At 39.1% G+C, this 26,815-nt stretch overlaps 2 protein-coding genes across 3 annotated transcripts; both read right to left on the bottom strand.

Moving 5' to 3' along the window:
• ATMIN (ATM interactor) lies at positions 1-16,431 on the bottom strand. Its single transcript, XM_052795505.1, has 4 exons — positions 16,179-16,431; positions 9,673-9,798; positions 8,508-8,707; positions 1-7,504 (listed from the first exon to the last, which is right to left on the bottom strand). Exons 1-4 carry the CDS (start codon positions 16,413-16,415, stop codon positions 5,674-5,676), a joined length of 2,394 nt encoding a protein of 797 aa, XP_052651465.1. The 5' UTR covers positions 16,416-16,431; the 3' UTR covers positions 1-5,673.
• Positions 16,432-17,506: 1,075 nt separating this feature from the next.
• On the bottom strand, positions 17,507-26,726 carry CENPN (centromere protein N). Of its 2 annotated transcripts, none has more exons than XM_052797830.1 (11): positions 26,561-26,726; positions 26,087-26,276; positions 24,907-24,952; positions 24,086-24,142; positions 23,648-23,724; positions 21,911-22,087; positions 21,087-21,188; positions 20,468-20,525; positions 19,908-20,017; positions 19,147-19,270; positions 17,507-18,837 (listed from the first exon to the last, which is right to left on the bottom strand). In XM_052797830.1, exons 2-11 carry the CDS (start codon positions 26,255-26,257, stop codon positions 18,722-18,724), a joined length of 1,038 nt encoding a protein of 345 aa, XP_052653790.1. In that variant the 5' UTR covers positions 26,258-26,276; positions 26,561-26,726; the 3' UTR covers positions 17,507-18,721. The 2 variants fall into 2 exon arrangements, with proteins under 2 accessions (XP_052653790.1, XP_052653789.1); XM_052797829.1 differs by having other exon boundaries at positions 19,908-20,020.
• Between the last annotated feature and the right edge of the window lie 89 nt (positions 26,727-26,815).

A 26,815-nucleotide genomic window follows, 5' to 3' on the forward strand; every position in this document is an offset into this window, starting at 1 on the left:
TTGATTGAAGTTAACTTTATTCCAAAATATGTATAATTTACAGGACTAAATAAGTGCTTCATTTTCAATACTTGTGAATAACTTACTAGTAGCTTTGTGTAACACTTCAGTTTCCAACAGAGGGAAATATGAAACAGTATTTTGGCACAAGGTTTTTTCTGCATGCATTAATATACTTAAAAGTTTCACAATTACTAGGACAACATTCCTTCTTTGGGATTGTCACTTGTAAAATAGGCCTAAGAAATGAATGCTTGCCTTTGTCTGCTCATTGCAAGTTTACTGGCTTAAATAGCAAGAATTAAACATGGACATCCTTTGAAAACTAAATTTGTCCACTAGATCAAAATCCCACCAGTGATGAGAAGAAAAATATTTTAAGGACATTTCTCAGCCTTATTAAGATTAACTCACACATGCTTTGGGAAAGGCTCGCCCATGAGGTTTATTACTCATCCATTCCAAATAGTTACAAGTTTAAATTAGATCATAATCAGGTGTTGAATTCTGTAAGCTGAAAAAAATATGGCTTTCATATCGAGCTTTATCATAGATGCACTTGCAAACATCTGTAGATAGAAGTACTGTCAATCTAGCTCTGCATGCAAGTGCCTGAAACATACATGTAAAGCATTAGTTGTTGTGAAATGTACAGTTTACATCATCACAAGTCATCTATTATATTCCATTGCTAGTTATGTTGATGATACTGCTGTAAAGCCAGTACATGAAAAAGAATCAGAAGTAAAGGACTTCTGTTATTTAACTCAGCAGTTCCTTCAGGAGTTTCCACTGTTTCAGGCTGTCCAGTTACATTTTCAGTGAAGCGGAAGAGTCACGCGCGCAAGTACAAACATACCCTCAACCTGACTGCGAGGCAATGCAGAGTTGAATGATGTAGTTCCTTGATTCTGTTCATTGCATAGCAATGGCATTTTAAACAAGAAAATTCAGTCATGCTCTAAGCAGCAGATCCTTCTAGCACACATTTAAATTCACATCAACTGTTAAAAAAACAACAGCAAAAGAAACAGAAGATGCATGTTTGCACCATGCATTGAAGGTTGCTACCATTATACAACCCTATCCTCATAGTGTTCATATAAAGTTATTAATGGAAGTCTGTTTACAGTAGGCCTATTCTACTAGGAACACAAGCATAGCAGCACCTTAAACCAAACATGAATGAAAAAGCTTGCAAGACCCAGAATGTTAACCACATTTTGGTGTGAATGTGTTTGGAACAGGAAATTGTATATTAAGATCATGTTTAAAAAAGTAATACGTCAGAAACATATTAAAGCAAAGGAAGCTGTACAGCCTTAATGATAAAGGCAAGTACATTTGGTTCACCTCATAGTTGTCATTTCAGTAACATACTCTTTTGCAAGTTGAGCACCCTATGTTGATTCAGTATGTGTTAGTCCTATTGACTTACCCTATATTTGAAAGGCTATTAAAAACCCCCTAAGATCCCAATCCTGCCAACACTTACATCTCTGCCCAGCCTCACAAAAAAAATCAATTCTGACCTGACTAAGCACACGAGCATGTGTTAGCAGGATAAGGATTTAAAACACTGGAAGGCAGTCATCCTTCTTTGTTCTGTTGCCTCTACACAATCAAGGTACATATGACTAACAGGGAAATTCAGCCTTTTGTTTTCTACAGAAAAAATGACTGCATACGCGCCTTGGAATGGAAATTTGTAAAAAGAGTTAGTCACATACATTAAGTTACAGACACTGATTGAATTGTTCAAAACTAGACGAGGTCTCACAAGGCTTGTTTTAGAGCTGTTTAATTTACAGCTGCAAGTATGTATGTATTTTTTTAAGATCTCATATCCTTTGGAGTGAAAATTTTCTAGACACAAGCAGCTTTGCATAGCTAAGAATACGTAGCATTAGTAAACTCTGCCTTTAAACTACCAATTTCTCTAGGCTGCCATGAAGAGTTCGGGGACGATTCCCTCCCTACCCAAAGCCAAAAGAAGTATTTACAAGGGTATTAGTGGAAATAGATGCAAATAAAGCCAAAAGTAGAAGAAACTTACATGGTACTGTCGTACAAATTTTTAGCATTGTGACAAACAAACACGGAAGGCAACAAGACAGACCTCTCAGTTTTCAGCTGTTTTGTGCTTATGTTCTCATAGAACATGTGTCCCAAATTTGCTATGTTTCATTTTTTTGATTTTTTATATACTAAAGAAAAGCTCAAGTGAAACTAGAAAACCACTAATTCGATTTTAGAGTAGCATTACACAGGCATCCAGATCACGATCCAGCAATCACAGCATAACAGAATTAAGCACGAAATGCAAAGAGCAAGTACAAGTAACATTAGTATCACTTCCAGATAAAAATTTGTGCTAAGAGGCTATAGAGAATCTGATGTTACTTTTCGTATAGCAGTTCTAATGGCAGTAGAGGATACAAAAGAGAGTAAGCAAAGGAGTAAGTCACTGCTGACCAATACTTACAATAGAGACAGTGCCTTGAAAATCAAATCAAACTGCAGAAAAAGGGAGATAAGTATAACTTTAGTACTACCAAGAAATAGTTCTGACTGAAGTTTATTTTTAAAACAACAGCCAAAACAGAAAATTAGCCATTTTAAAGAACTTGTTCAAATGTGAAGAATTTGTAATATTCAGCAACAGTATTTCTGATCAGGTTTCCTTAGGTTTACTGTGGGATTCAACAAACTATGAAGACTGGTTGCAGTCTTCACATTTTCACAAAAATACTTAATAAAGTCAAACTGAGTGACATATGCCAGCAACATAGGATACAAACCTGTTTCTGACTTTCAGGAATAATTTAGGGAGAATCAAATTTGTGAAGAAAGAAGTTAATTTTGGTCAGAATGAGACACTTCCCCAAGACAATGCAGACATATTTAATAATTTCTTAATGCTGCACTTTCAATAAATAATTTCATGTTGTAGTACTGTGTTTGCCTAATTAAAGTTCAAACTATTTTAAACCCATAGGATGAGGGAAGGGAATGGTATTTGCATGTTCTAATAAAACACACAGAGCTCAAATACTTTTAATTACAAGGTACAATAAATAGCCATTACATTGTAAGATTGCATCCATGCCTTAGTTTTTTTCTGATAGTCACTGATGTTAAGAGCTTTGGCTTACACCGTAAGAACATGGCAATTCTCATTCTGATTTGTAAATTAGTTTCAAAGTTCTTTAAATGCTGACTGGTCTCTCAGATGGCTGCAATTCAAAGCCTTCTGTAATTCTGCTCCTCATCACCTAAGATTCCTTCTCTTGCAGAAAAAAGACTGACTTTCTAAATTCATAGGTAATGAACAGTTTCTCACTTCTGCCTCCTACAGCTGCGGAGAATGCAGTTTTCCCCAACCAGATTTATAGCAACTGCTTCTCTTTGCTGCATCAGTACAGACAACTTGCACATGGGAAACACAGAAGCCCACATATGAAGAAATGTTGTCTGGTATTTCAGCGAAGGGGAAGAAAGGAGAAGGAAAAACTTTAAAATCTGAAGATGCAGCGTTACTGGAAAAATACTGCAATAGAATAAACTAACCCAATTTTGTCATTTATTTCCCAATTTCAAAGTAGGCAGGTAAATAGGAATCAGTCATATCTTCAGAAGAACAGAATTACAAGCGATGCCTGCCTTTTTTTAATATATCCCACCTTTAAGATAAGAACTCTAGGCATTGTGAAACCTGCGGGGACTTTCCCCAAAGCAGAATTACTGTACTCCTGGGGGGAACTGCAAGATTCCTTTCTGCAGTCTCTTCAGCCAAAGACTGGAAGTGTCTGAATTCGCACCTAGAAATGTTGAAAAGTTAAAACAGGCAACACAGCTGTGGTTTCAGGAGTTTTTTTAGGAGGAAAAGATGAGTTTCAGGGTTAATCTAGAGATTATTTCCAGTAAAAGTGGAGATGCTTACCATATCAGTGTGTTAACTACAGCATTAGAGAGTGGTAGGAAGAGACAAAAAAAAAAAAAAAAAAAAAGAAAAAGGTACTGCTCATTTTCAACAAAACAAGCTGCCTGCAGTGTATGAGTAACAACTCCCACGTCCTTGAGTTGAGGATATGAAGCACAAAGCATAGCGAGTCTTCAAAAACTAAGGCTTAGACATACATTTACTGACGGGCTGCCTAGTAAATATGCAGCCAATACTTCTCCTCTCACAAGGGAGGAGTAAAGTCTGTTACATGCCCAGGAACTTGACATGAAGAGGTTTCTCTTTTCATTTAAGGTAACAGAAACTAAAACCTGTCCAGGACAAAACCAGAGGCCTATGTTTTGCAGGTATTATAGTAAGAGATAAAAATTAGTTAAGGCCAAATTCCAACATACATTCACAGCTGGCTTCATTTTTTTCTTATGCAAATGAAAAATACTGCGAACAATGGTATGAGGGGCAAGATGAACATTAAAAAAAAATTCCAACAGGTCCCACGTTTCTTCTCTGAAAAATCAGTTTGAATTTGACTATACTCAGAAAAACTATCTAAAAGTTGCAGGAACTGAAGGCTGCAGATCAATGCGCAAAAGCAAGATACAGCTGTTCTGAAAGGGCTTCTGTGAGCTGATCTCCCAGCTCTGTTGTACAGATTCCAATTGTTTTTGGAAGCAGAAAGTCCAAAACCATGAGTCTAGGTGAGTGAGCATTTTAGAGAATTTAATTTTCCATTTCTAAAGATTTCTGTTAAGGTAATAGAGGTATAAACCACTGTAACATTTCTCAACTTATATCTTAATAAAGCTAGGAGAATTTCAGCGAAATTATTCCAGTCTTTGAGGCACACACATTGTAACATTTGCATCTTACAGACAGAAATAATTTAAGTAAATCCCTCCTGAAGACTCTAAAAATGTTAGTCCCATTCATTACACTAGCTAAAAGGATGACATACTAATTTTCCCTATAATTACGTATTCCAAGTTCTCTTCTTACTCTTAAAAGGGCACCAGTGCCACTCAGGGAAAAAAAATAAAGTACTGCTTTCCACATATTTTAAATAATAAATATATTCAACAATTCAAGAGTCTATATGTGTCTAGTGTGTTGGACTGGTATTTGGAAAATACCAACTTATGAAGGAGAAAGAGCTGTGAAGGCATAAAGTAAAACAAGACAATACAGCTTATTATGTTCATGCTGGATTTAAAATACAAGCTACTAAAAAAAGTAAACAGAAGTAGCTTACACTAATAGAATCCTCCCCTGTAAGTTCAGGGAAGCATCTGAATTGGACAGGTCAGGGTTTTGGTCCAGCGCATTGGAACCCCATACGTAAGCCAGGAATAGATAGATAGATAGATAGAGATATATATAGAACAACTTTAAAAGTTCTTCTGTTTCAATGAAAGCAGTATCAGCTGTGTAAAGAAGTTTGAGGAAAAAACATAGGCACCACAATTTTTTTTTTTTTTTAAGGTTCAAATGCACATTAACATGTTACAGCCCCCCCTTCCCCACCATTTATACACACATAGCTTATGTAGCATTACATACTGAGTAGAGTACCTTCAGCATGAAAAGTCTCTTAGGCCAACTGCTCACGATAACTACATTCAATAAAGCAAAGTGGATAACTTGGTCAAGCCATCTCTCCCACCCCAATAACTTAATTTCAGACCACAGAAAACAGTTATGTTATGTAGTACTCAATGGCTGGGCTTGTCAGAGCTCTGAAACAAGGAGCACAGCTCTTCACAGGTCTGTGTTTCTACTGAACTGAACTGGGACTCCATTGTATTCCAGGCTAAGTCAGCCAGAAGAAAGTCATCCATTGCTGTCTGTGTCTCATTGCTGGTAAGGAATAAATTCCCTAGATTCTCAAAGCAGCTATCCATAGTCTGTGTTTCAGCGCTACTGAGCTGGACTTTGCTTTCAATATTCTGAGTAGGTATATTTTTAGTAGCCGGATATACTTCTGTCTGGGTTTCTGTATCAGAGGAGTCAGTACTCATGGAGAAACTAGACTGCTTCAGAATACTTCCTAAAGGCAGATGGGTATTACTGTCCAAAAAGAAATTCAAGTCTGTTTGTGTCTGTGTATCAAACATCTCCAAACCTAGGAAGTTAGAATTTCCTCGGCAGCTATATGATTGAGTGGCACTATCTGAAAATAAGAAATCAGTCTGAGTTTCAATGTCCAGTGACTCCAAAACTGGCTCAGAGTTTAGGGTACCAAGCTCACTCTCTTCAGTCTGAGTTTGGATATTGGATGCTGAAAAGAACTCTTCAATGTCAAAGTCTATTCCTGTGCTCTGTGATGGACCAGATGGCAGATGCGTGTCAGCATTAGAACTTGTCTCAGACAAAAGGCCACGATTATCCAGTGTCTGGCCAGACATGTTTCCTGAAAAGATGTTTTCCAAATCACTTAGTAGGTCCATTGTCTGGGTTTGATTATCCGTCGTATTTTGAGGTGGAAGTATATTAGTCTGTGTGTTGAAGCTGATAAGGGATTCAGACTTCACCGTATCTTGATTCAGGCTCTTGCCATTACTCCTTTGCAGCAAGGTTTGATCTATATTTGCAGGCATTAAATTGTTTTCTGGAAGTTGAATGGGAGTAGAAACATTATATGATGAATGAACGTTGTCAAAGATGTCACTGCACATTACAGCCTGGTCCATTTGCACTCTTCCATCAATAGAGTCCTGTGTCCTACTGGTTTGAGTCTCTCTAGAAATGCCACATGCTGGAAAACAAACCTGACTAAAAGCATCAGTCTGAGCAGCTATGGATGAAGTCAGTTTGGAAGCAGGCAGCAGCGTCTGTGTTTGTACACTGATAGGTAACGAAACCTGTGAACTGAATGACAGATCTGTCTGAGAGCAAGAGGATACAGAAGAATTGGGAGTCCAGGCTGCAGCTGGTACAAAGTTCTGTGAAATATAAGATAAGTCAGTCTGTATATTTATTGAAGAAATTTTATTCTTCTGACAAACATTCCCCAGCTCTTGCCCTGTGTTATTTGATGCAACTGTATCCAACTCAACTTGTACACCAGTACTTACTGGTTCACGATCACCGGAATTTGTCACTTTTGAAACAGGCATACTATCTTTAAATACAAGTGTTTCTGCCTCCAGTGCTGGAATCAGAATTCCTATAGATTGAGGCAATAAATGAACAGTACTTAGAACTGAACCTTGATTATCAACAGCCACTACAGCAGGTTTGACAGAAGAGTCTGTTGCAGATACATATATAGGCAGGTGAGCAAGCTGCATCACTGGAAGTTTAACCAAAGCCACCTTGGGCTTTGGTAAAAGCATCTTCGGTGTACATTTTGGCTGCATTTGGTTCGTGAAGTTAGAACTGCAGGAGCCATCAAGAGAGGCCACTAGTTTCACTTCAGAGGACTCCAATTCCTGAGTGCCAGGGTTATTATTGTGTGTATTGATGAATGCTTCATTTGCTTTCTCTGCCAACTGCTGATTATGTACAGAGGTTTCCATTTTCCTTTTCTTACTAGGAGGATCCCTGTGAACATGAGATCAATAATTTATACTCTTTCCAAGCACAAAACATCTGCCTTCCATTCTTTTGAGTCATTGCATTGAAAATATAAACTGAAGTCACAGATGAGGTTGGATATGAGAAGACAACTAATCCTGATTAAAACATAAAAAGACTCCATGAATTTCAGTTTTGCAAAATTTCACTCCTCACCCTTTTTCTTTAAAAAAAGAAAAAAAGGTTACCTCTTTTATGGAGACCTATTCCTAAATGGAGGTAGAAGTTTAAATGGTTTCTTGCCCCTTATACATTAAGCACTCTGATTTGAAGGCATGTTTAATTTGTTATTTTGATGCTAACTCAGACTGAGCACTGAAGGGACAGCGCTCTTAAAATTAGTGTACAGGTAAAGGTCTCTCATGGAAACTGAAGATACAATTAGCACTCCTTCACACAAAACTTAATTTTGCAGCAGTTGAACCTCCAAGACAGACAGGCTAGGCCTCAGGAAACAGATTACCCATTATGAAATATATGTACACATTTAAGACAACTATAAATCTAAACATGCATATATAGGCATTTTAAAAAAAAAGAATCCACTAATACTTGCAAAGATGACTAGACTTATTATAAAAGAAAATAAACTGAACTGCATTCCACACCAGTTACGAGCTATAAACATTTCCAAATCATCTCTACTCTCACAGAACTGTAAAAAAAAAAAACCTGTTGCAGATGCAACAAGAATCACTAGCATTTATGCCATGCAGTGCAGTGTCATCAGTACTTTTTGTTTTGTATGTGGGGAAGCCTCATCTTATTAATTAGACAATCATCACTGCCTTCAACAAAACAGAAATTACTAAAAGCAACTGAACAAAGAAACTGCAAACTGCTTTACAGCTAAAACAACGTGAGCCTATTTCCAATCTAATCAACAGAAAGGAGACAAAAAGCCAGTACATAGGAGACAGCGGAATTGGTGATGAATGTAAGTATCGTTACTTAACTGCTTCACTTTTACCTGTGTTCTGCAGGAATTTCATGGCCAGTTCTGTAAATATGAGACAGTAATGCTGTTCTGCTGGCATAAGGGCACCCACAAGTACACTGGAAAGTCTTGCCACAGACCTCTATATGCCGTTTCAAATACCATTCTGTACCATAGGAGTTACTACATTTATCACATTTGTGCTTCTTTTCAGCATGCATTTTCATAAAGTGCTAGAATACACAATGAAAAGTAAACATTAGCCTTCAGCTAAGATAAAAAGAGAAAATCATGTTTAGGGGAGACAGTCATATTTGCTTTTTGTTGTTACTGTTAAATAGCATTGAAGAGTAGAATTAAGAATTTTTTAAAGGTCTTATTAGGAGGAGTAAGTTACAAGCTTAAAGAAACCAACAGAAAGAATTTAAAGTTTGCAAATCTGCTTGTGCTATGTGCATATTAAAACACAGATAAACATTTATGTGTCCTAATGCTCTTGGAGGTTTCCTATGGACATTAATAAATCTATAGATGAATCTTGCCAAAGAGCATAGTAAGTATATGTTGCAACATGTGCACACTCCTGAAGATCTACAACTGAGCTAATAGTCTCAAGTCAAACAGGTCAACTTCAGAGCAAACACCAGATTTTTGCTTTTCATTTACAGCACCAAGTTCTAGCCACTCATCTCCTGTGGTGTCCCCAGCTTATCACAGGTAACCGACAGCAGAAGAGTGCTTTTTATACTCACGCATGCAGAAACAAGTCTTACGTGTTTTCTTAAACAGGTAACTAGTAAACATGCATTTTGATACTAAGCAGAGAAAACCTCTTAATTCTTGACCACTTGAAAAAGCAGTTTAAAAGCATCAGCCACATTTTAAACCTTTATTGGTTGCTGCTGTGATCTTCCCCCCTGCCACTCTTTGATCTTTCCCCATCTTTTTAATTTGTGGAGAGAAGCTGTCAGAACATACTGGCATCTGCCTGATCAAAAGGTTCAAGTCCTCTAATATCAACATGCAAACATGCAAATTCATTAACCATATGCCCATGTGGAGCTTCTGCATGCAGTTCTCCAACTTCTGGATACGTGCTGAGAGGCTTTGCTCATCACTGAATGCAATAGTGTACACTCTCTGGAGTACAGAGAGTCAGGACTAATCAGTACAAAAATACTTTAGGAAATAAGAATACCTGTTTTACAAGAGAAAATTGGGAAAATGGTCTGTTTGGTCCTCTAGGGCAGCCTTCAATAGGACAGCAGTAGAATTTCTGTGAAGTTTTCAAACCCTTCCTTACTGGTGCATTAAGTTTTCCATCCTGAAAAAGAACCAATTAAGAAGTTGACAATTCTACAGGTTTGCATATTAAAGACAACATTCAGAATACACATCAACTTTGGCTCACTGAGTTTACACACCTCAATGAGCTGAAGGCACCTTCCTAAGTGTTTTGAAAGTTCAAATGGAGTTTTTCACCTATGTGCATGCTACTTTGCAAATATATCATCAAAATTACCAAGTGAAATTACAACAAGCTCTACAGAGTAGTGGTACTATACTATCTACTTTTACCAAGATACTCGCTGCCCCAAGCCAATTATAACCACCTTTTGTGTTATTTGAGCCAAAAAGCTTTCTCTACAGGTACTACACTGCACTGCCGACTCAACGTGGTTTTACTTTTTTGTAGCACGGTCTACTTGAAGCTCCATTAAAATTAGTCACACACTGTGTAACACAACACTTCCCTGATGTTGGAATTCTGTTGGCACTAGAGTTTACCTGTAATAAAATGAAAAATGCCAAGTACACTCTGCCACTTAATTCAGATCATAAACCAAATCTCACTTAAGTCTATGAAACTAACAACTGGTATGCTAATTATGAACCTCCGAACATTAAGTGACTGGCGTATCTGCGCTTTTCCATGTGATCTGCCTCACTGACCATCACATGTACACAATAGAAGAGAGCAACATAACTTGCTCAAAGAGGACCTCAAAAATACATATGAAAAGGACACACTAGTGGGATTGTTCAACCATATAGAACCTATTTCTGCTGAGGACACAGCCGTGGAAACCAGACAAGATGTATCCCTCTAGACATATCCTATCTGAAAGAGTCTCAGTGGAAACATCAGGCATCTGTATCTAAGCAAAAAATCAAAAGTGAACTATTAAAAATCTGATGCTAAGAGTAGCTGCGAGTCTCCTTACATCCTGAGACTGAGTAGGAAGCCAACCAAGTCCCCAGAGCCAGTTACAGCAGTCCACAATGGCATCCCCAGGATTATTATTCAGGGAAGAATTACCAGAGCATGCCCTGTTTGAGCTTTGCACCTGATTTTCCTTAGCATTATGACAGTGACAGCATAGTAAGTGGCGGAATGTTGATTTTACACCAGTCACTCCCCAACTACCTTCTTCTGGCAGATCTCCAGCTGCTTCATGTTTACACAGGTTGGCAGATCTCCAGCTGCTTCATGTTTACACAGGTTAGACCAAACATAAAGTATCCAAAGTGCAACTGTTGTCCCATGTGAAGCAAACAGAAAGTATGTACTCAGCTGCCAGAACACAAAGGGGTTCGTGCTCACACCCTTGCTTCTTACCTAGCTACAGTTAGTCACAACCCAACAACTCTGTGTTCTGAGCTACTCATGCCTTGCTTTTGAAGTATCAATTTCATTTGCACTTCAGGAATACCATGAAGCAGATGAGTGGGACACTTCGATGACTCTTTCCTCAAATCATCTCTCAATCTAAGATACTCTGTGTAAAATGTAATCCCTTCAAGGAGTATTTCAGTTATGTTTCCACACACTCAGCACTGCTACTTGCTGACGTTGCCGCACGTTCATTTTTGTTAATGACATACTATACTCAAAGAAGCAAAGTTTAGAGCCTCTCGACCAAAATGATCAGCCGCCATTTCATCAAGAAAACCTGGAATAATTCTCTAAAAAGAGACTTTTCATGTAACGTTTTAACCTTCTAAGCATCTTTATATAAAGCAGTCCACATGGACAAACCACTCATAAACAGGCCTGTTTTATCTCTGCTGAATAATTACTGTGATTATTTTTGCACCTCCTAGAGCCACTGCCCAAAACATGACTCAAAATCTACTTATTCCAGCCCCACTACCCCCAATTACACTTTTTAACCCTGAGTTTACCCAGACACACTCTGACCAGATGCCAGTCTCAAAGTCTTCAGGAGAAAAAAAAAGATTTGCCTTTAAGTCAAAACTACATTTGGTCTCTCCCACTGCAGATGAAATCAATATGCTTAGTGAGCGACAATTGGAGTTACTTATTCCTAAGTAAGAAGTTATTCAAAGTGTGTTATATTTAATGTCACAACCCAACAAATGACAGGGCAATATGGTAAATAAGTCCAGGCACTTAACAGGTAAACCATAGCCAGGTTATTTAAAACTACTTAAGTGCTAGGGTACAGTGTAACATCAAGTGTTTAAAAGCTATATAAACACAAATAAGACCCTTTTTTAACAGGTGGAACATAGACTTTCAAGGCACAGATCACAACAAATTTGTTGTGACAAGTTGAGAGATACTCTACACATATAAGTAACCCCATCCAGAGAATAACCTTGTTTTGACCGTCTTCAAAGTCCTCCTGGCTCTAAATGGTTGATCTTACATCTTCTCAAAAACCAGTATTTTAGACGTTCTCACAAGTCCTTTCCTTGTATGTCTGATTTTACTTCCCATGGTTCTACAATAGCCACCCACCACAATTATTGGTAGGTATTTGTTCAATTAACTTCTCACAACACAGACACTCATATTCTAAGGAATACTGACATTTGGACAGGGCTTCTGGCAACAACCTGGAAAACGGAAAGTAACAATCCTTGCTACTGATTTAGTCAAGGTGAACTTACTGATGTCTTGCTTTCCTGTAACAGAAAGGCTTACTCCAAAGGATTAATTTAAAACATTAAGTTAAAGTAGACTGTAGCCAACTATTTAAAACATTTTTTTGCAGCAGAAAATCATGCATTTCTTTACTAAATAGCATGGAGAGTGTGGTGGGGTGACCCTGGGTGGATGCCAGGTGCCCATCAAAGCCAGTCTATCACTCCCCCTCCTCAACTGGACAGGGGAGAGAAAATATAACAAAAGGCTTGTGGGTCGAGATAAGGACATGGAGAGATCACTCAACCAATTACCGCCATGGGCAAAACAGACGTAACTTAGGGAAAATTAACTTAATTTATTGGCAATCAAACCAGAGCAGGGTAATGACAAATAAAACTAAATCTTAAAACACCTTGCCCCTACCCCTCCCTTCTTCCCAGGCACAGCTTCACTCCTGGATTCTCTACCTAACCCCACCCCAGCAGCACAGGGGGACGGGGAATGGGGGTTACGATCAGTTCATCACACATTGTCTCTGCCGCTCCTTCCTCCTCAGGAGCAGGACTCCTCACACTCTTCCCCTGCCCCAGAGTGGGGTCCCTCCCACGGGAGATGCACCCACCTGCTCTGGTGTGGGGTCCTCCATGGGCTGCAGGTGGATATCTGCTCCACTGTGGACCTCCACGGGCTGCAGGGGGACAGCCTGCCTCACCATGCCATGGTCTTCCCCACGGGTTGCAGGGGAATCTCTGCTCTGGCGTCTGGAGCATCTCCTGCCCCTCCTTCTTCGCTGACCTGGGGGTCTGCAAAGTTGTTTCTCTCACGTGTTCTCACTCCTCTCTCCGGCTGTAGTTTCTGTGCCACAGCAACTTTTTTTTCCTCTTTTTAAACCTGTTATCCCAGAGGAGCTACCACCGTCGCTGACAGGCTTGGGCAGTGGCAGGTCCGTCTTGGAGCCGGCTGCCATTGGCTCTGTTGGACACAGGGGAAGCTTCTAGCAGCTTCTCACAGAAGCCACCCCTGTAGACCCCCCACTACCAAAACCTTGCCACACAAACCCAATACAGAGAGAAGGGCATTTATTCTTATTACAGCAACTATTGCGGTAGTTAATATTTGCATTTGGGTAACCGACCCCAGGGGTAAGCTACCCTTTCCAGCTCACCACTGACTACAGCCTCCCTGCTATCATAGGAATCCACAGAATCCTCTCCTTTACATGAACTCCTCTAGCTTCATTTTTGAACTACACGGAAGTCTTCCCCTTCTTCCCACAAAATAATACAGACAAAAGACCAAAGAATTAAAAAAAATTTCAAGCCTAATATATTAAAGTGCCAGTTTATACCCACTGTTCTCATTTTTTATTAGCTTAGTTAAGCTAAGGAGCCAGAAAACAAATGTTTATATACCAACACTTCATCATATCTTCTTTTGTTAGGCCAAACAAGCCAAATTCTTCTAATTTCCCTTTGTCAGACACACTTGCCATTCACTACTCTTAACAGCCCTTTTCTACACCTCTTCTGGGTTCCTTTTAGCTTATTTGAATCAGATTCCTACCCTACAGCAGTGAGAGAATATCCTTCTGACATATTTTAGGATTGCCCTTCTCACAGCAGCATTACCTAAATGGTCATACACATATGACCAAATAGCTTTTGCAAGTGTTTCCCATCGCTGTTATTTCTGTTACAAACAAGGACTGATCAAATTTTTTATCATCACTTCACAAGACTATAACCTCATACTGTGGCACTTAACTCTGTTTTTACAGGGTAATCTTGCTTTCCTATGTAAATGTCCTTCCTCTGCAGCAACAATACCTCACAGTTTTTGGTATCAAAAGATCCTACTGGTGCTACTTTTATTAATGAAAATTAAACAATTCAACCTCCCTTCTCTTCAGCACTACAACGTTCTCTCCTTCCCCTACAGCTTCTTACCAACTCATTTGCAAAGCTTCTTCTTCACTAATTCCTCATGTTTCACTAACAAATGCAGCCTACTAAATTCGTTTTGTCTGGGGAAGTTATCTCTTAAAAGGAAATACTAATACTAAAGTATTAGTCCAAGTCCATCTCTTCCTGGAGAAACAGAGGAACACCACCTAGATTTATCTCCTTTACCTTCGTATCTTTCTCCTTTCATTCAAGATGCATTCTCAAGCCATGCATAATACTGTAGATATTTTATCTAAGACATAGTACAGAAAAATTAGCCTCCCTTAAGCCTTGATAACATTTTACTCTCAATTACAACGCCCTTGCAATAAGTCAGATGTTCCTGAAAATCTCCATCCATCCATACTTCAGTATTTATCCAAGCTCTCACAAGATTTAGTAATTAGGTGTATGAAATGTGTTATAGTTCTACAAGGCATCAATAGTTAACAGCTATCTAGGCAACTGGTGAGAAAGCAACATTTCCTCACCCATCATACCCCGAACAGCAGTTATATAACCCACTAGCTGCAGTCCTCGCTGGCTGCTGCGTACGCTCAGAGCAGAAGCTCACAGCTGAAACGACTGTCTGCTGAACCCGAGTGAACGTTTTCAACTTCTGTCGTACCTCCACTCCTACGTACACGCGAGATATAACACACAACACACAGAAAAGTTGTTAGCGCATATTAGGAAATTAAACAATCGGAGACAGGAGACTGCAAGTATGCTTGAGACTATTGCCTCTTGTTCATCACAAATGATTACCTGTAAGTAACCATTTCACAAAAGATGTTTATTGTTTGCCCACTGGGGCAGCATTTTCAGCATGCAGCTACAAATGCTGCGCTTGAAGTTTTCCAGGAATAGGATTTGACCTCACACACTTGGCATGATCATTTTGAGAAAAGTAAGGATATCTTTCTGAAAGGCCCACGTTCAAATGCATGCTTGCTGAACGCCCGCCCCCCAGTACACGCTGCAGTTTTCTCAGCAGTACTATGGCAATGAGGGCTTGTTTCCAAAATGGCATCCATCTAGGTTTTTTTTGGCTCACAGACATTTTAAAAAAACAAACAAAAACCCCAGCACAACAGCACTCAGCATTTGGATTACGATGGCTTGCCAACTGCTAAGGGTAGGAAACACAGTATGTTTGCATAGCACCTCACAAGTAGGGCTATAATGCCTCACTACAGAAAGATAAGCAATAAGCAAGTGAAATAACAGTAACTGAGTCCCAAAGAACTTTTAACCGCCTTAGTCACGTTTAACGCTGGTACAAACCCGGTTATTTTCTCGAAGTAATTTTACAGGAATTCTCAATACGACTGGCCAGACCGCGCACAGGCACGCACTCGTGCCTTTACAGGCATACCTGCACAGGCTTTTCACGCGGGGGAGATTTAAACAAGAGAAGCGCTTCCTTGTTCCCATTGGGAATACCGTCCCCCGCCCCCCCTTACTGGGCTCCACAAAGCAAACCCCAGCAGAGCCGAACACTGCAGCCGCCCCCCGGGCCCGTACGCGGCCGCAGGCCCCCGAGGGGCCTCGCCTTCCCGCCGAGCAGGAACGGATCCCCTCACCCGCCGCACCGGGCCGAGGCCTCGCAGCGGGGCAAAGGCGGGCGAGGAGGCCCAGGCGCCAGGGCCCGGCCGGAGCCCTCCGGCAGGCCCCCGCGGCGGAAGAAGGAGCTGCGCCATTACAGAGCCCCACTGACCAAGGTGAGGGGCGGGCCGCCTCTCCCCCACCACCCCCCGCCAAGCCCCCTCAGCAGCCCCCCCCGTCGGGCCTCGCAGGAGGGAGGCGTCGGGGCCGGGCCTCGCCTCACCGCGCGGCGGGGCCGAGTCCGGGCGGCGGCGGTACCTGGACCGGGTGGGCCTTGCTCAGGTGCATGTTGAGGGCCGGGCTGTTGGGCAGGACCTTGCCGCAACCGGGCACCGTGCACAGGATGTTGGTCCTCACTTGGGACAGCTCTGTCACCGAGGGCCGTACCAGCTCCCCGGCGGGCGGCAGGTCCCCCACGGGCACGGCGGCCGGCGCCGGGGGCCGCCCCAACCCACCGCCACGCCGCCCGGCTGCTGCCGCCGCCGCCGCCGCCATGTTGCTGTCAGCTGCTCGGCCCTCCACTTCCGGGGGCGGCAGCCAACAGTCAGCGCCGCTGTTGAATATTCAGCAGGCGCGTGGCGCGGCCCCGCCCCCCCAACAGCGAGGGGAGGGGTCCAAGCCAGGAAACTGAAAAAAAGAAAAAAAAAAAAAAGAGAATAACGGCGTCTGCGTTAGCGAATACGTGGAGCTAGAGCCTGACAGAAAGTGCTTGTGCCTGCCTTCGCCCGTCACCCGCCACGGGCAGATGGAGCCGCGGCCTCTCCGCTGCACGCCGGGTGTTTTTGCCTTTATTTACTGATGTAGAATCACGTTTTAAAGAACCAGTGACACGATACACAGGAGTTTTTTTCCCCTACGGCTTGGTCAGTTAAAGATGTACGTTACCGGTACGGAGCCCACCCTCAACTGGGGAAGAGTAACACGACTGTGTAGCTCCCAGGATGCGCGGCGACCCCGCGTTCATTGTACAGCCCCTATCCTTCCTCTCGTCCGCACGCCTGCTCCTGCCTGTAAGGTGCCCAGAAGTGGTGTGTGGTTCCCATAATAGCCTTGGTTACAGCAAGTTAGAGATGAAATGTGTACCTGAAAATCAGAGCGACCAACTTTTTGGTTGTTAAAAAGGGGATAGAGACTGCCTTTGCCAGAAACAAGAGGCAGAAACAGGCAGTAGGCCAGGTACTTGCCATGTTTTAGTGTTTTGGAACTTTATGGTAAATCATCATCATGTCAGGCATTAAGGTAGAGAGCATTAGGAAGAAAAAGTTGCCTAGAGTGAAACACATACTGGAATCATAATGGGCCTGACTCCTAGAAGGCTCTGCGAGGGTACAAGTGAGAGACATCACGAGCCAACTCGCAATGTCTATCACATGAAACCTGGCGTGGTTTCAGAATCCTAACACTATGTTAAGTATTTTGTCAAACTAACATTTAAATTACACAGGTGGAAGTCCTAAAAACATATCACTAGCAGATAGTTCTATAACTAACTTCTTTTTATGTGTGAGTTATACAGAGATGCTGAAAAACAAAACAAAAAAATCAGTAGATGTTAAGACATGTTTCTAAGTCAGGCCAAACAAACTTCTATGAGAAGACTTAATTTACACATTTATTTACAGTGTGAAAAACAAAAACACTACCATACAACCTCTCAAAATATTTACACTGTGCCAGGAATTTATGAAGACTGTCTCTGCACATTGACATACCTAAAGCAAATAGGAAATTCCATACACACAAAGTTTCCAGGTAACAATTAAAAAAGAAACACTTGTACACTATAACTGAATCTTCAGATCAAATCCATCTCAAATTAAAAATAATGCAGCAAGTTACATAAAAATATCTATATCATTACCAATTACAATTTACGAACTCTACAGAACCCCAGTGCAAAGCTGTTGCTTGCATTAATGAATGTTGCCATCTTGATTCTGCAATCTTGATGTCACCAAGCACAAAAAAGTAGAAATGTGCAAGGGTTGCAGAAGGATCAAATCTTAATTAAAATATTCTAAACCATGGACTTCCTTAAAGGAAAATTATTGCCTGTTTCATTGTATTCCTCTAAGGTAAAATTTTGTAAGACATTAATACCAATAAACAGGTTTTTTTTTTTTTTGAAGTATTTGTTATTGGCTGTTGCCCTTGGTGAGTAAAAACTCTGGATCTGAACTAATAGCCATTAAAGCTGCATGGAAACTTCTTACGGACATCTATATTTTAAGAGGCCCTTCTTCCCCATGCGCTGTAATGGTCTTTGAATATAATCTTCATCTACTAAGATAAAAACATGCCTGACCCGCAGACAGGTAGTCCCACTTATTTGAATGGGACTATTGACATGTTCAAAATGGGGCACATGTTCTGTTATGCTGCTGAACTGGAGCCGAAATAAGGCCACCTGGAATATCTTGGCCATCTACAGCTATGATAGCAAACTGAATAGCTACAGCTGTCTTATTGTATTCTGTTGTATTAAGCTTTAGCTATCTTTAACTTCACAAATACTATGAAAAATACAGTTAAGAGCAGTCATCACATTTAAATTTAAAATAACCACAATCACTGTTTAAACTTTGCAACTAATGGTTTTTTATCACTTCAGGGAAGAGTTAGCTCTTCTGTTAAAGACAAACGTGGAAAAAAAATGCAAAGCTGCCATAATTTGGAAAAAATACTTTAGGGGATTATGAAAGAATAAGTTATTTTTTAAAAATCTGTTTTGAAGTTTATTATGATTTAGATTAATACCAGTAATAAATGAGTTATATATTTCTCTATGAATCAGTTTTAAATTAAGGGCTTACAAAGCTTCCCGGAAAGAAGTGTTTTCTCTCTCTAATTTTAAAATAATTCCTAGCTTTTTGTGGTATACATGTAAGTAGTGGTGAAATTGGTGCATCAGCCATACCTGGAGAGAGAGAGAGAGAGAGAGAGAGATAATTATAGCTTAACTCAACCAGTATTTACCTTTCATAACTGTTATAAAGCTAAAAACACAGCTTGAGTATCTATGTACAAGCCAGTAATTCTAAGAACAAACTGCTATGTATTTAGACCTAAGTTTTTATAGTGACAAGATTTTTATTCTACTAAATTTCTATCTATATCTAAACAAACTGTGAAGGTTCTCCCTTATGCAAGATAGAAGCATAATGTAAGATGACCAGAATATTTAACTGTGGATTTCTCCTCCATTTTGTAGAGTTGGAACACTTACCTGCTGGTGCCAAGGATTTCAGTGATTCCAAAAGATGTGGACTAGAAAACTTGACCAGACATCTGAATGGTTCTTTTTTATCCAAAACATCCATTTGAGGATCACTTTTAAACATTGTCTCAAGCTGTTAACACAAAATTTAACCAGGGAGTATAAGCAATGAATATATTTTATTTATATGTTATGATTTAAACATTACATTAAAAATGTAATATGTAGTAAGGCTGTATCTTATTTGTCTATTATTTCTAATGTTAACATGATTCCAGCTGGAGGAATATTTTAATAAAATCAGAGGGTGCCACCACGTGGTAAACAGTTTTCTGCTGAAAGAGGCAGCTTGTTCAGTAATATTGCAAAACATTAATTATCTCTTAGAATTTCCAATATATCTGTTCATCAGTCAAAATCTGTGCATCATCCAAGAAGTTAAATTATGGTGTTATATGTAGCATGAGCTTTGTATGGATTTCAAATAACCCTCACTTCCCATGCTTCACCACACTGCTGGTGTAAGTCTACCTTTATTACAAAAATAAGTCAAAATGCTTAGTTCACAAGGCTGAAAGACTGAAACATGATCTAGTAGTCTGACCAAATCTCAATGCAAATCCATTTCTTAAAGATACTTTTAACTAATTTATTTTAAAATATGTCCTCTCTAAAGTTTGAAGAAATACTAGATTTTTCTTGACTTGCAATTTAATGTAGCTACCACTATATTAAAATTATAAAAAAAGAAAATTTATTGCTTTTACTACCTTATATTGTGCAAATTCGAGTTTTGGTTGGGGACCATCACCAAAAACTTCCCGATTCACTCTCTCTATTCTTTCTTTCTCACTTCTGTTTTCCTGAATTATCCTTAAATCTGCTGCAGGGGAAAAGAGTAGGGAAAAGAAGAAGAAAAAATCCAGAAAGAACTTTGTCAGCTGATACAATACTGTTTTTCTGATCAGGTAATTACTCCAGTGAAAATCTGAAAATAACAATTTTAAAGAATTCATCACAATTTCCCCCCCCTCCCCCCCCATAAGCTAATTGTCTCCATCATTTATATTTTCAGTTCTTACCAAGAGAAAAAACCAAGCTAATATGAAAGGAGATAATGGGCCTTGAGTGGTTTTGGTTTCATAACTGTGTCCAGTGACAGTCATGGGGAAATATTTACCTGTCCTAGTGACAGCCCATATTATAGCACCCCACCAGGTATGGATAATATAACATGAATGTAACATATGTACATTTCCTAGAATGAATCTGATTTCATAAGCCAGCAGTAATGACATTCAAACTGCCGTTTAATTTGAAATATACATACCACTTTCGGGTGCTACATTCCTTTCTTGTAGAGGTCTCGGATAATAAGTTTGGAAGTTCTAAATCGGAGGGGGAAAAGAAAAAATTTTAGTCCACTTCCACTTTTAGAGCCTGTAGCTGAAAAGAACTTTCCAGTTTCTTTTTACTTCTCATTCTGAAAGTGAGTGTTCTTCTAATCTTTGACAATTACTAGAAGTCAGAAAGCCCAGCTTTATTTTGAGAAAAGAATGTCTGTCCTATGATATTTGTGAACATTTCCCTACTTACAAGTGTTACATGGATGAGCAGAGTAAGTGCCCGTTCTAATAGCCTCCAAATCATTGCTCTAGGAAGCCTCGTGAAATGATGCTAAGAAGTCCTAGGACTGAACTGGTGATACAATTTTTATACTGAGTTTAACCATCAGGAAAAACAATAATAAAGAGCAGGTGGGATACCAAGTAATTACATCCCCATTGTAATGTTACCTTAATGAAAGGCTGTCCACCTCAGTAGTTCAATATTATTTTAACTTGATGGTCTCTTGGAAGAGGTAAATTTTCCCCCCTGCTAGGGGGTGAGAACTAGGCCTGAAACAAAAAGCAAGACTTATCTTAGGCTGTACTTGTAAAGTGGCTCACCTGGCTATATCTCTTAAACACAATATCTTTAAGGGAGTTTAAAGAATGACTTCGAAGTTCCATTTCACGGATGTCATGGTAATTAGAAGCAAGAACCAGGGCCTTTAAATAAAAATTGAAATTGTTTTAACATCAGTCTTAATCATCACTGTGTTTATAATATGGAAAAAATATAGCATTTCTAGACATTGCGATGTTTTGTTTCAAGGTAAGCAACTGCCCTTTAACTAGCAGGATTCTCATGTCTGAAAAAATGCTGAATAGACTGTTATTAAGGTTAGGTTAATATTTAAAAGCATTCACAGGATTAACCAGATAAGCCTATAGCCTTATCAACTAAAAAAATAAATAAATAAAACAGATTAAAAATTAAATTACTAGTATGGAAGTCTGCTAAACAGATACAAAAAATAAAGACTACCAATGCTGATCACCACAAGTTGACAGAAAAGGTCTTTTAAAACTGATTAATAGCATTCCCTGATCAGCTCATACATTTAGTTCTTAAAGTTAACTGTGTTGACATAATACTCTTCAACTTCTATGAGACAATTTAACTGAATATTGCCTAACGCTTGGTTAAGAAATTAGAACAATTCAAGGTCAGCAAAAATCCCAATAAACTGAATTTATTCACAATGCACCATTCCAAAGGTCACAGAGATTGTTTTTTGCCCCATATTTACCACGAATTAAAGGAAAAAAATGACTATTACATAAATTACATAAAGTGACAAATCTTTACCCATCCTCTTAAAAGCTAATACAATTATAGCTCTACATGACTGTGGTGAAGCCAGGGTCTACACAGTTTTATTCTGTACCTGACACAGCAGAGGCAAGTTGCTCTTAAGCACTGAGGCAGAAACGAAGACATAGGGAGTCTGTGAATGGTATACAACATAACTGGGTTTGTACTGGTTTGGTTTTGTATACGGTGTTCCCCAGGCAATTCTAATCCAGATTGCATTATCCTCATATTCTCTAAAGTTGATGGTGACCTAACAGAAAAAGAAAAGCTTTGATTTACCAGCACATTCAGGTGTCCATAATGATTTTGTTATCTCTTAACCCTGTGTTCACAAGACCCAAACGTAATTTAGTATGCCACTGCTTGAATAAGAAACAAATCCCACCAGTGTGTTCAGGACTGTATTTAAATCAAATTTCCACAGAAAAACGATAACCTCACAAACTGAAAAAAAAAAAGAAAAAAAAAGAAAGAATCCCCTTTCAAACTCTAATACGACTTTTGTTCCTGTTGACGTACATTTTCTTCTGAAGGGTAAAAATAAAAATAGCTTATTACAAAAGCCTTGATTTCTCTTTTGGGAAAATAACAACACAACAAAAAGGTGTCTGTTTAGATGGAGGGCTAGTGGCAATATTTCCAGTATGTCCAATTTTTGAGAAACTAAACTTTTGATCAACTTGTGATTTTAGACCTGAATATAATATTTATCACTGCTTCAGAATACACAATTAGAAATTTGAAGAAGATTCCCTTTCCTGTTCTTGTAGGTTTCCTCCTCGATTACTTCTTTTTACCTTGACTCACTCTGGGTGACTTAAGAGTAGTGGGAAAACTTCCTTTAAAAAACCAAAACCCTCCCTTTGACTGAGGCACACACAGCCAAGCTTTTAGTCCAGCTAAGTCATAAACTGTTTAAATTGCTGGACCAACATCACTTCTCAAAGTTTTTGTGGAATTTAAAAAAAATATATTGCAAAACTCTATGAAAAGAGTTATATGAACTGCAGCTAATTATCTGTTAGTCTGATTTGTATTTGTTGCCCTCTACTGTTGTCAGTGGGAATCCTTTGTGCATCAAGAAGTGACACAGGTAACAGGCATTTTCTATTACCTTGCTTAAATGAAGCTGATGAGCTAAAGCAAGAAAAGGCTTCTGCAAATTGCTCAGTAAAAAAGTGAGATGACAGTATTTCCCTTCCATTTTTTCTTACTATGCTCATTTCTGTAGTCTAGAAACTGCTTCTTGCTACGGACAGTGGTCTTTCAGTCATTAATAATGTAATGAAATACCAGGGCCAAGTTCTCACAGCCATCACAAAATATAATTTCAAAACCAGAACTAAAAGGACATGGATACAATTTCGCTACTAATCTAAGTCATAGTAACTGAACCTCCTTGTCCTGCTTACTGGCTACTTCAGATTCCCCCTTTATACTCTGATTCAAATTTTTGTTGCTTCGGTATTGTTATTGGGTAACAGGACAAAGCAATATCAACTTACCCAGGCAACATGTACACTCAAACAGGGCAAAGATTTGATAGAAAACATAAACATACTGCCTTTCTTGAAGTCTGTCATATTTTAAGGCAGACTTACATTTTATTTCACTCCAGCATAATTGTAAAGTTGCTAGAACAGGTATGCAACACATTTTTCCTATTTCAAATGCAGTTCTTACCATTCCCAAATGAATAATTCCATTTAATTTTTGATGCAGACTGTAAGAAAACAAAATACCTTCCTAAAGTTATGAAAACAATCTATTGTCACCAGAGCTAACAAATTTAGAATGGATTTATACTTACATTTTTCAAGGCTGACCGAAGCCGCCTTTTAAATTTTTTTTTGAAATCTGTTAAGTCAAAAAATTCTGTTTCTTCCCCTGTTACACAAGAAAAAAAAAGAAACAAGAATTGTGTTTACAAGAACTAGTTCAGAGATGTTTTTACAGTTTTGCTGAAACAAAATTAAGCAGAAAAAGCTGAAGCTGCATAGCCTTATACAAAAAGCTGTATATTAAATTTGAGCCTCATTATTGCTATATAAAGGTTAATACTTAATTAGTAGTTACCAATTTCTAAAAATTGCTTGAGAAGTTAATAAAAAGTATTCTAAAAACATTAAAGATAACCCTATTGAAAAATCCATACTAGACTATATTGGTATTTAAAACGTATGATATGAGGCAGCACTGCAGTAAACTGCTGAGAACTGCGAGATTACGGCAAGGAAAGGCATTTTACCTGTTTTCTTCATCTGGTAAACACTCCACACTCTTTTGTTTGGGTAGACATGGTTGTCTAAGAAAAATAGGAATTGCTCAATAACATAGTGTATTATCAAATGGTAATTAAAGGAACAAATAATTTTACAATACTTTTATGACCAGGTTATTTCAAAAAGATTACTTCTGATAAGAATGCTGAACAAATTATATTGCATTAAGCTACCACTTACAGTAAACCTAAAAGCAAAATAGTTTTTATTAGAAGAGATAGGAAAATCTTTTTAAATTCAGTTAAGCAACTAAGAAAGGGTATCTCTGAGGTTCAATATTTAAAAAAGGATTTTACCTAAAATGACCAAAACTCAGTCTAAACTCAAACTAAGAAGTGTAGGCTGTTAAAAGAAACCTTGAGATTTAAACTATTATATAATCAAGTTGTGAACTAATATTGGAGTTAGAGTTCCACCTGGAGTATTTGCTGTTAATTTTGCCTATGTCACTCCCTATTGGAGAGCGATATTACCAATCTTAGGGTTCGGTGCATACCAAAGACAAACATATCTCTCTACATTCATAACTGCGTGCTGGATGTGGCTTACCATAGTTTACATCTATTCAGACCTCAGAAGAAGCAAACATACTTTTGTCAATTTTGAGCTTTTGATTTTTCTTTTTTTTTAAAAAGGTCAGATCCAGTAAGATTAATCACCTAAAACGTAATCTGTTTACACCAAGTGCACCTGTACCTCACTAGGGCAATTGGTATGTAATTAAGGGCGTTATCAAGTTACTCAGAAAAAAATATGAAGATGTTATTTTTATTCATTTTTTACTTACAAATTATGTCTAGGACAGCTGCTTGCTTTATGTCTGCAGAATTTTCCTGGAAAGAAGAATAACAGTGCATGGTGAACTGCAGGTCCAGAATGCTCTATCACACTATTTAGTAAGTGAAAAATCTCAGTATTGGTAGTTTAAATGACATTACACTTAAGTCCACAGCATGTACACTCTCCTCAGCGACACCACACCTGGTCCCAATGTGCACACAATAAAGTTTTGAGAAATCAATAACGAAAGCTATTTCAGCAAGGTTTAAGTGTTTCTGCAGAGGCAGCAATGAGAACGTTGTCCTTATCACATGATGTACAAGCAATTAGAAAGTAAAATTAATGGGCATTCATGACATTATGTAACACTGATCAGTATTTCATTGTCAGGTATTTTAATATGCTTGGTTCCTCATTTAACCTTTATGGCACGAAAAGATTTTTAAGAACCTTCATGACACTACCTGTTACAGATAAGAATGTTTCAGAAGCAAATGCTATTTTAAAATATGACATGTGCTACCTTACAAGAATAACTTAACAGTTTCTTGCCCGTGGTTTGATCTACACCCAATGTAATGAATCTTTGAGTATGAAATTCAAAGGGAATGATAAAAAAAAGCTATAGAATTTAAGAGATATCAGTAATAACTGTATCTATCTGGGTTATGATACTATATATAAAGACTCCTGGTACATATAAAGATTCCTGATACACCAAAATTAGATAATGTAAGTAGGAGATCAGAAAACTTTTTTTGCTTATATTAAGCAGAACAGAAGTAGTTCTGGCCAAGGAAATTTTTCAAAAAAAGTCTGAAAAGTCTAAAAGATATAAACTAGTGCTATCAATACCCATACTAAATAGATTTAGATTAGCACTATGTAATGAGTAAGCATCTCAATCAATGCCTTTATTTTACAGTTTAGAAATACACCTGTTTCTTAAAGGTTTAACACACTGAGCTTTTATCTACCTTGTGCAACTTATGAGCTCAAAACACATACTGCCATACTCAGTAACGGTCAGTCCTGCTCTCCTATCAATCAGACAAAATTGATGTTATTACCACCTCAGCTTTACATTTTCCAGACTACAAACTGCCATTTGATGCTGTGGTATGGCCAAAGAAAATCCATTTCTTCATAAGAATGGGGGTTTTTTTTGATGGTGCTTCAATGATTACCTCACAGAGTTGAACAACATCTTGAGAAATGTTCTCCTTTATTTGACGGAAGTTTATGGTTTGCAGCTGTGTCTCAGAAAGCAAGCCCCATTTCTGTAGCATTGTCTTGATTTCATCTCGTGGGATTTTTAGTACAGTTCTTCGGATATACTCAGCAACAGTTTCATCCATGATGAAGCCACCTGAAAAGCTGAAACGTTAAAGAAGTTAAGACCAAAGCACAGGCAGGCTCAGGAGATTAGCTCCCTTACTAAGGTGTACAAAGCTGCATCTAGGCACGACTAGCAGAACACTGGCATCAGTCCTAAGCGCGGCACCACCACAGATTTCGGCGGACAGCAACGACGGCGAGTTAAAACGCTTTCTACAACCATTTTTCCTCAAGCCCTCAGAAGTTTCCCTCACTGACCGAGGCCTCAGCGCGACCTTCCGGAGAGGGATAGAGCGCTGGCGCACAACCAGGGCTGTTACTACCTGTCCTATCCGGTCCGATGGGTGTCCAGCAGGCCTCAGAGAGCGGACGGGAACACGAAAAGAACCGCGTAGCCGAGCGGAGCAGCCGCAACCCTCCGTGCCCACCTCACACCGCAGCAACCGCAGCAGCAGCAGCCCCCACCCGTCACGCGCCACGCCAACCACCGCTCGCCTTTCGAAGCGACCAGTCAGGTGCCGCACGGTGCCCGAGCCGCCCAATCACAAGGCGCCCCGCCTCCCGCCCCGCAGCGCATT

Source organism: Harpia harpyja, chromosome 9, assembly GCF_026419915.1.
Source record: "Harpia harpyja isolate bHarHar1 chromosome 9, bHarHar1 primary haplotype, whole genome shotgun sequence".
Lineage (NCBI taxonomy): Eukaryota > Metazoa > Chordata > Aves > Accipitriformes > Accipitridae > Harpia > Harpia harpyja.

What these genes read in the sequence shown, in the direction of transcription:
- CENPN (XM_052797829.1), bottom strand. Translation starts at nt 26,257, where the DNA reads ATGGATGAAACTGTTGCTGAGTATATCCGAAGAACTGTACTAAAAATC. An exon ending in ATGTTGTTCAACTCTGTGAG is followed by an intron (nt 24,953 to 26,086) that starts GTAATCATTGAA and finishes TCTTCTTTCCAG; the next exon opens with GAAAATTCTGCAGACATAAA. An exon ending in TCGAATTTGCACAATATAAG is followed by an intron (nt 19,271 to 19,907) that starts GTAGTAAAAGCA and finishes TTGTGTTAACAG; the next exon opens with CTTGAGACAATGTTTAAAAG.
- ATMIN (XM_052795505.1), bottom strand. Translation starts at nt 16,415, where the DNA reads ATGGCGGCGGCGGCGGCGGCAGCAGCCGGGCGGCGTGGCGGTGGGTTG. An exon ending in AATTTTCTCTTGTAAAACAG is followed by an intron (nt 8,708 to 9,672) that starts GTATTCTTATTT and finishes TGTGTATTCTAG; the next exon opens with CACTTTATGAAAATGCATGC. An exon ending in GAAATTCCTGCAGAACACAG is followed by an intron (nt 7,505 to 8,507) that starts GTAAAAGTGAAG and finishes TCATGTTCACAG; the next exon opens with GGATCCTCCTAGTAAGAAAA.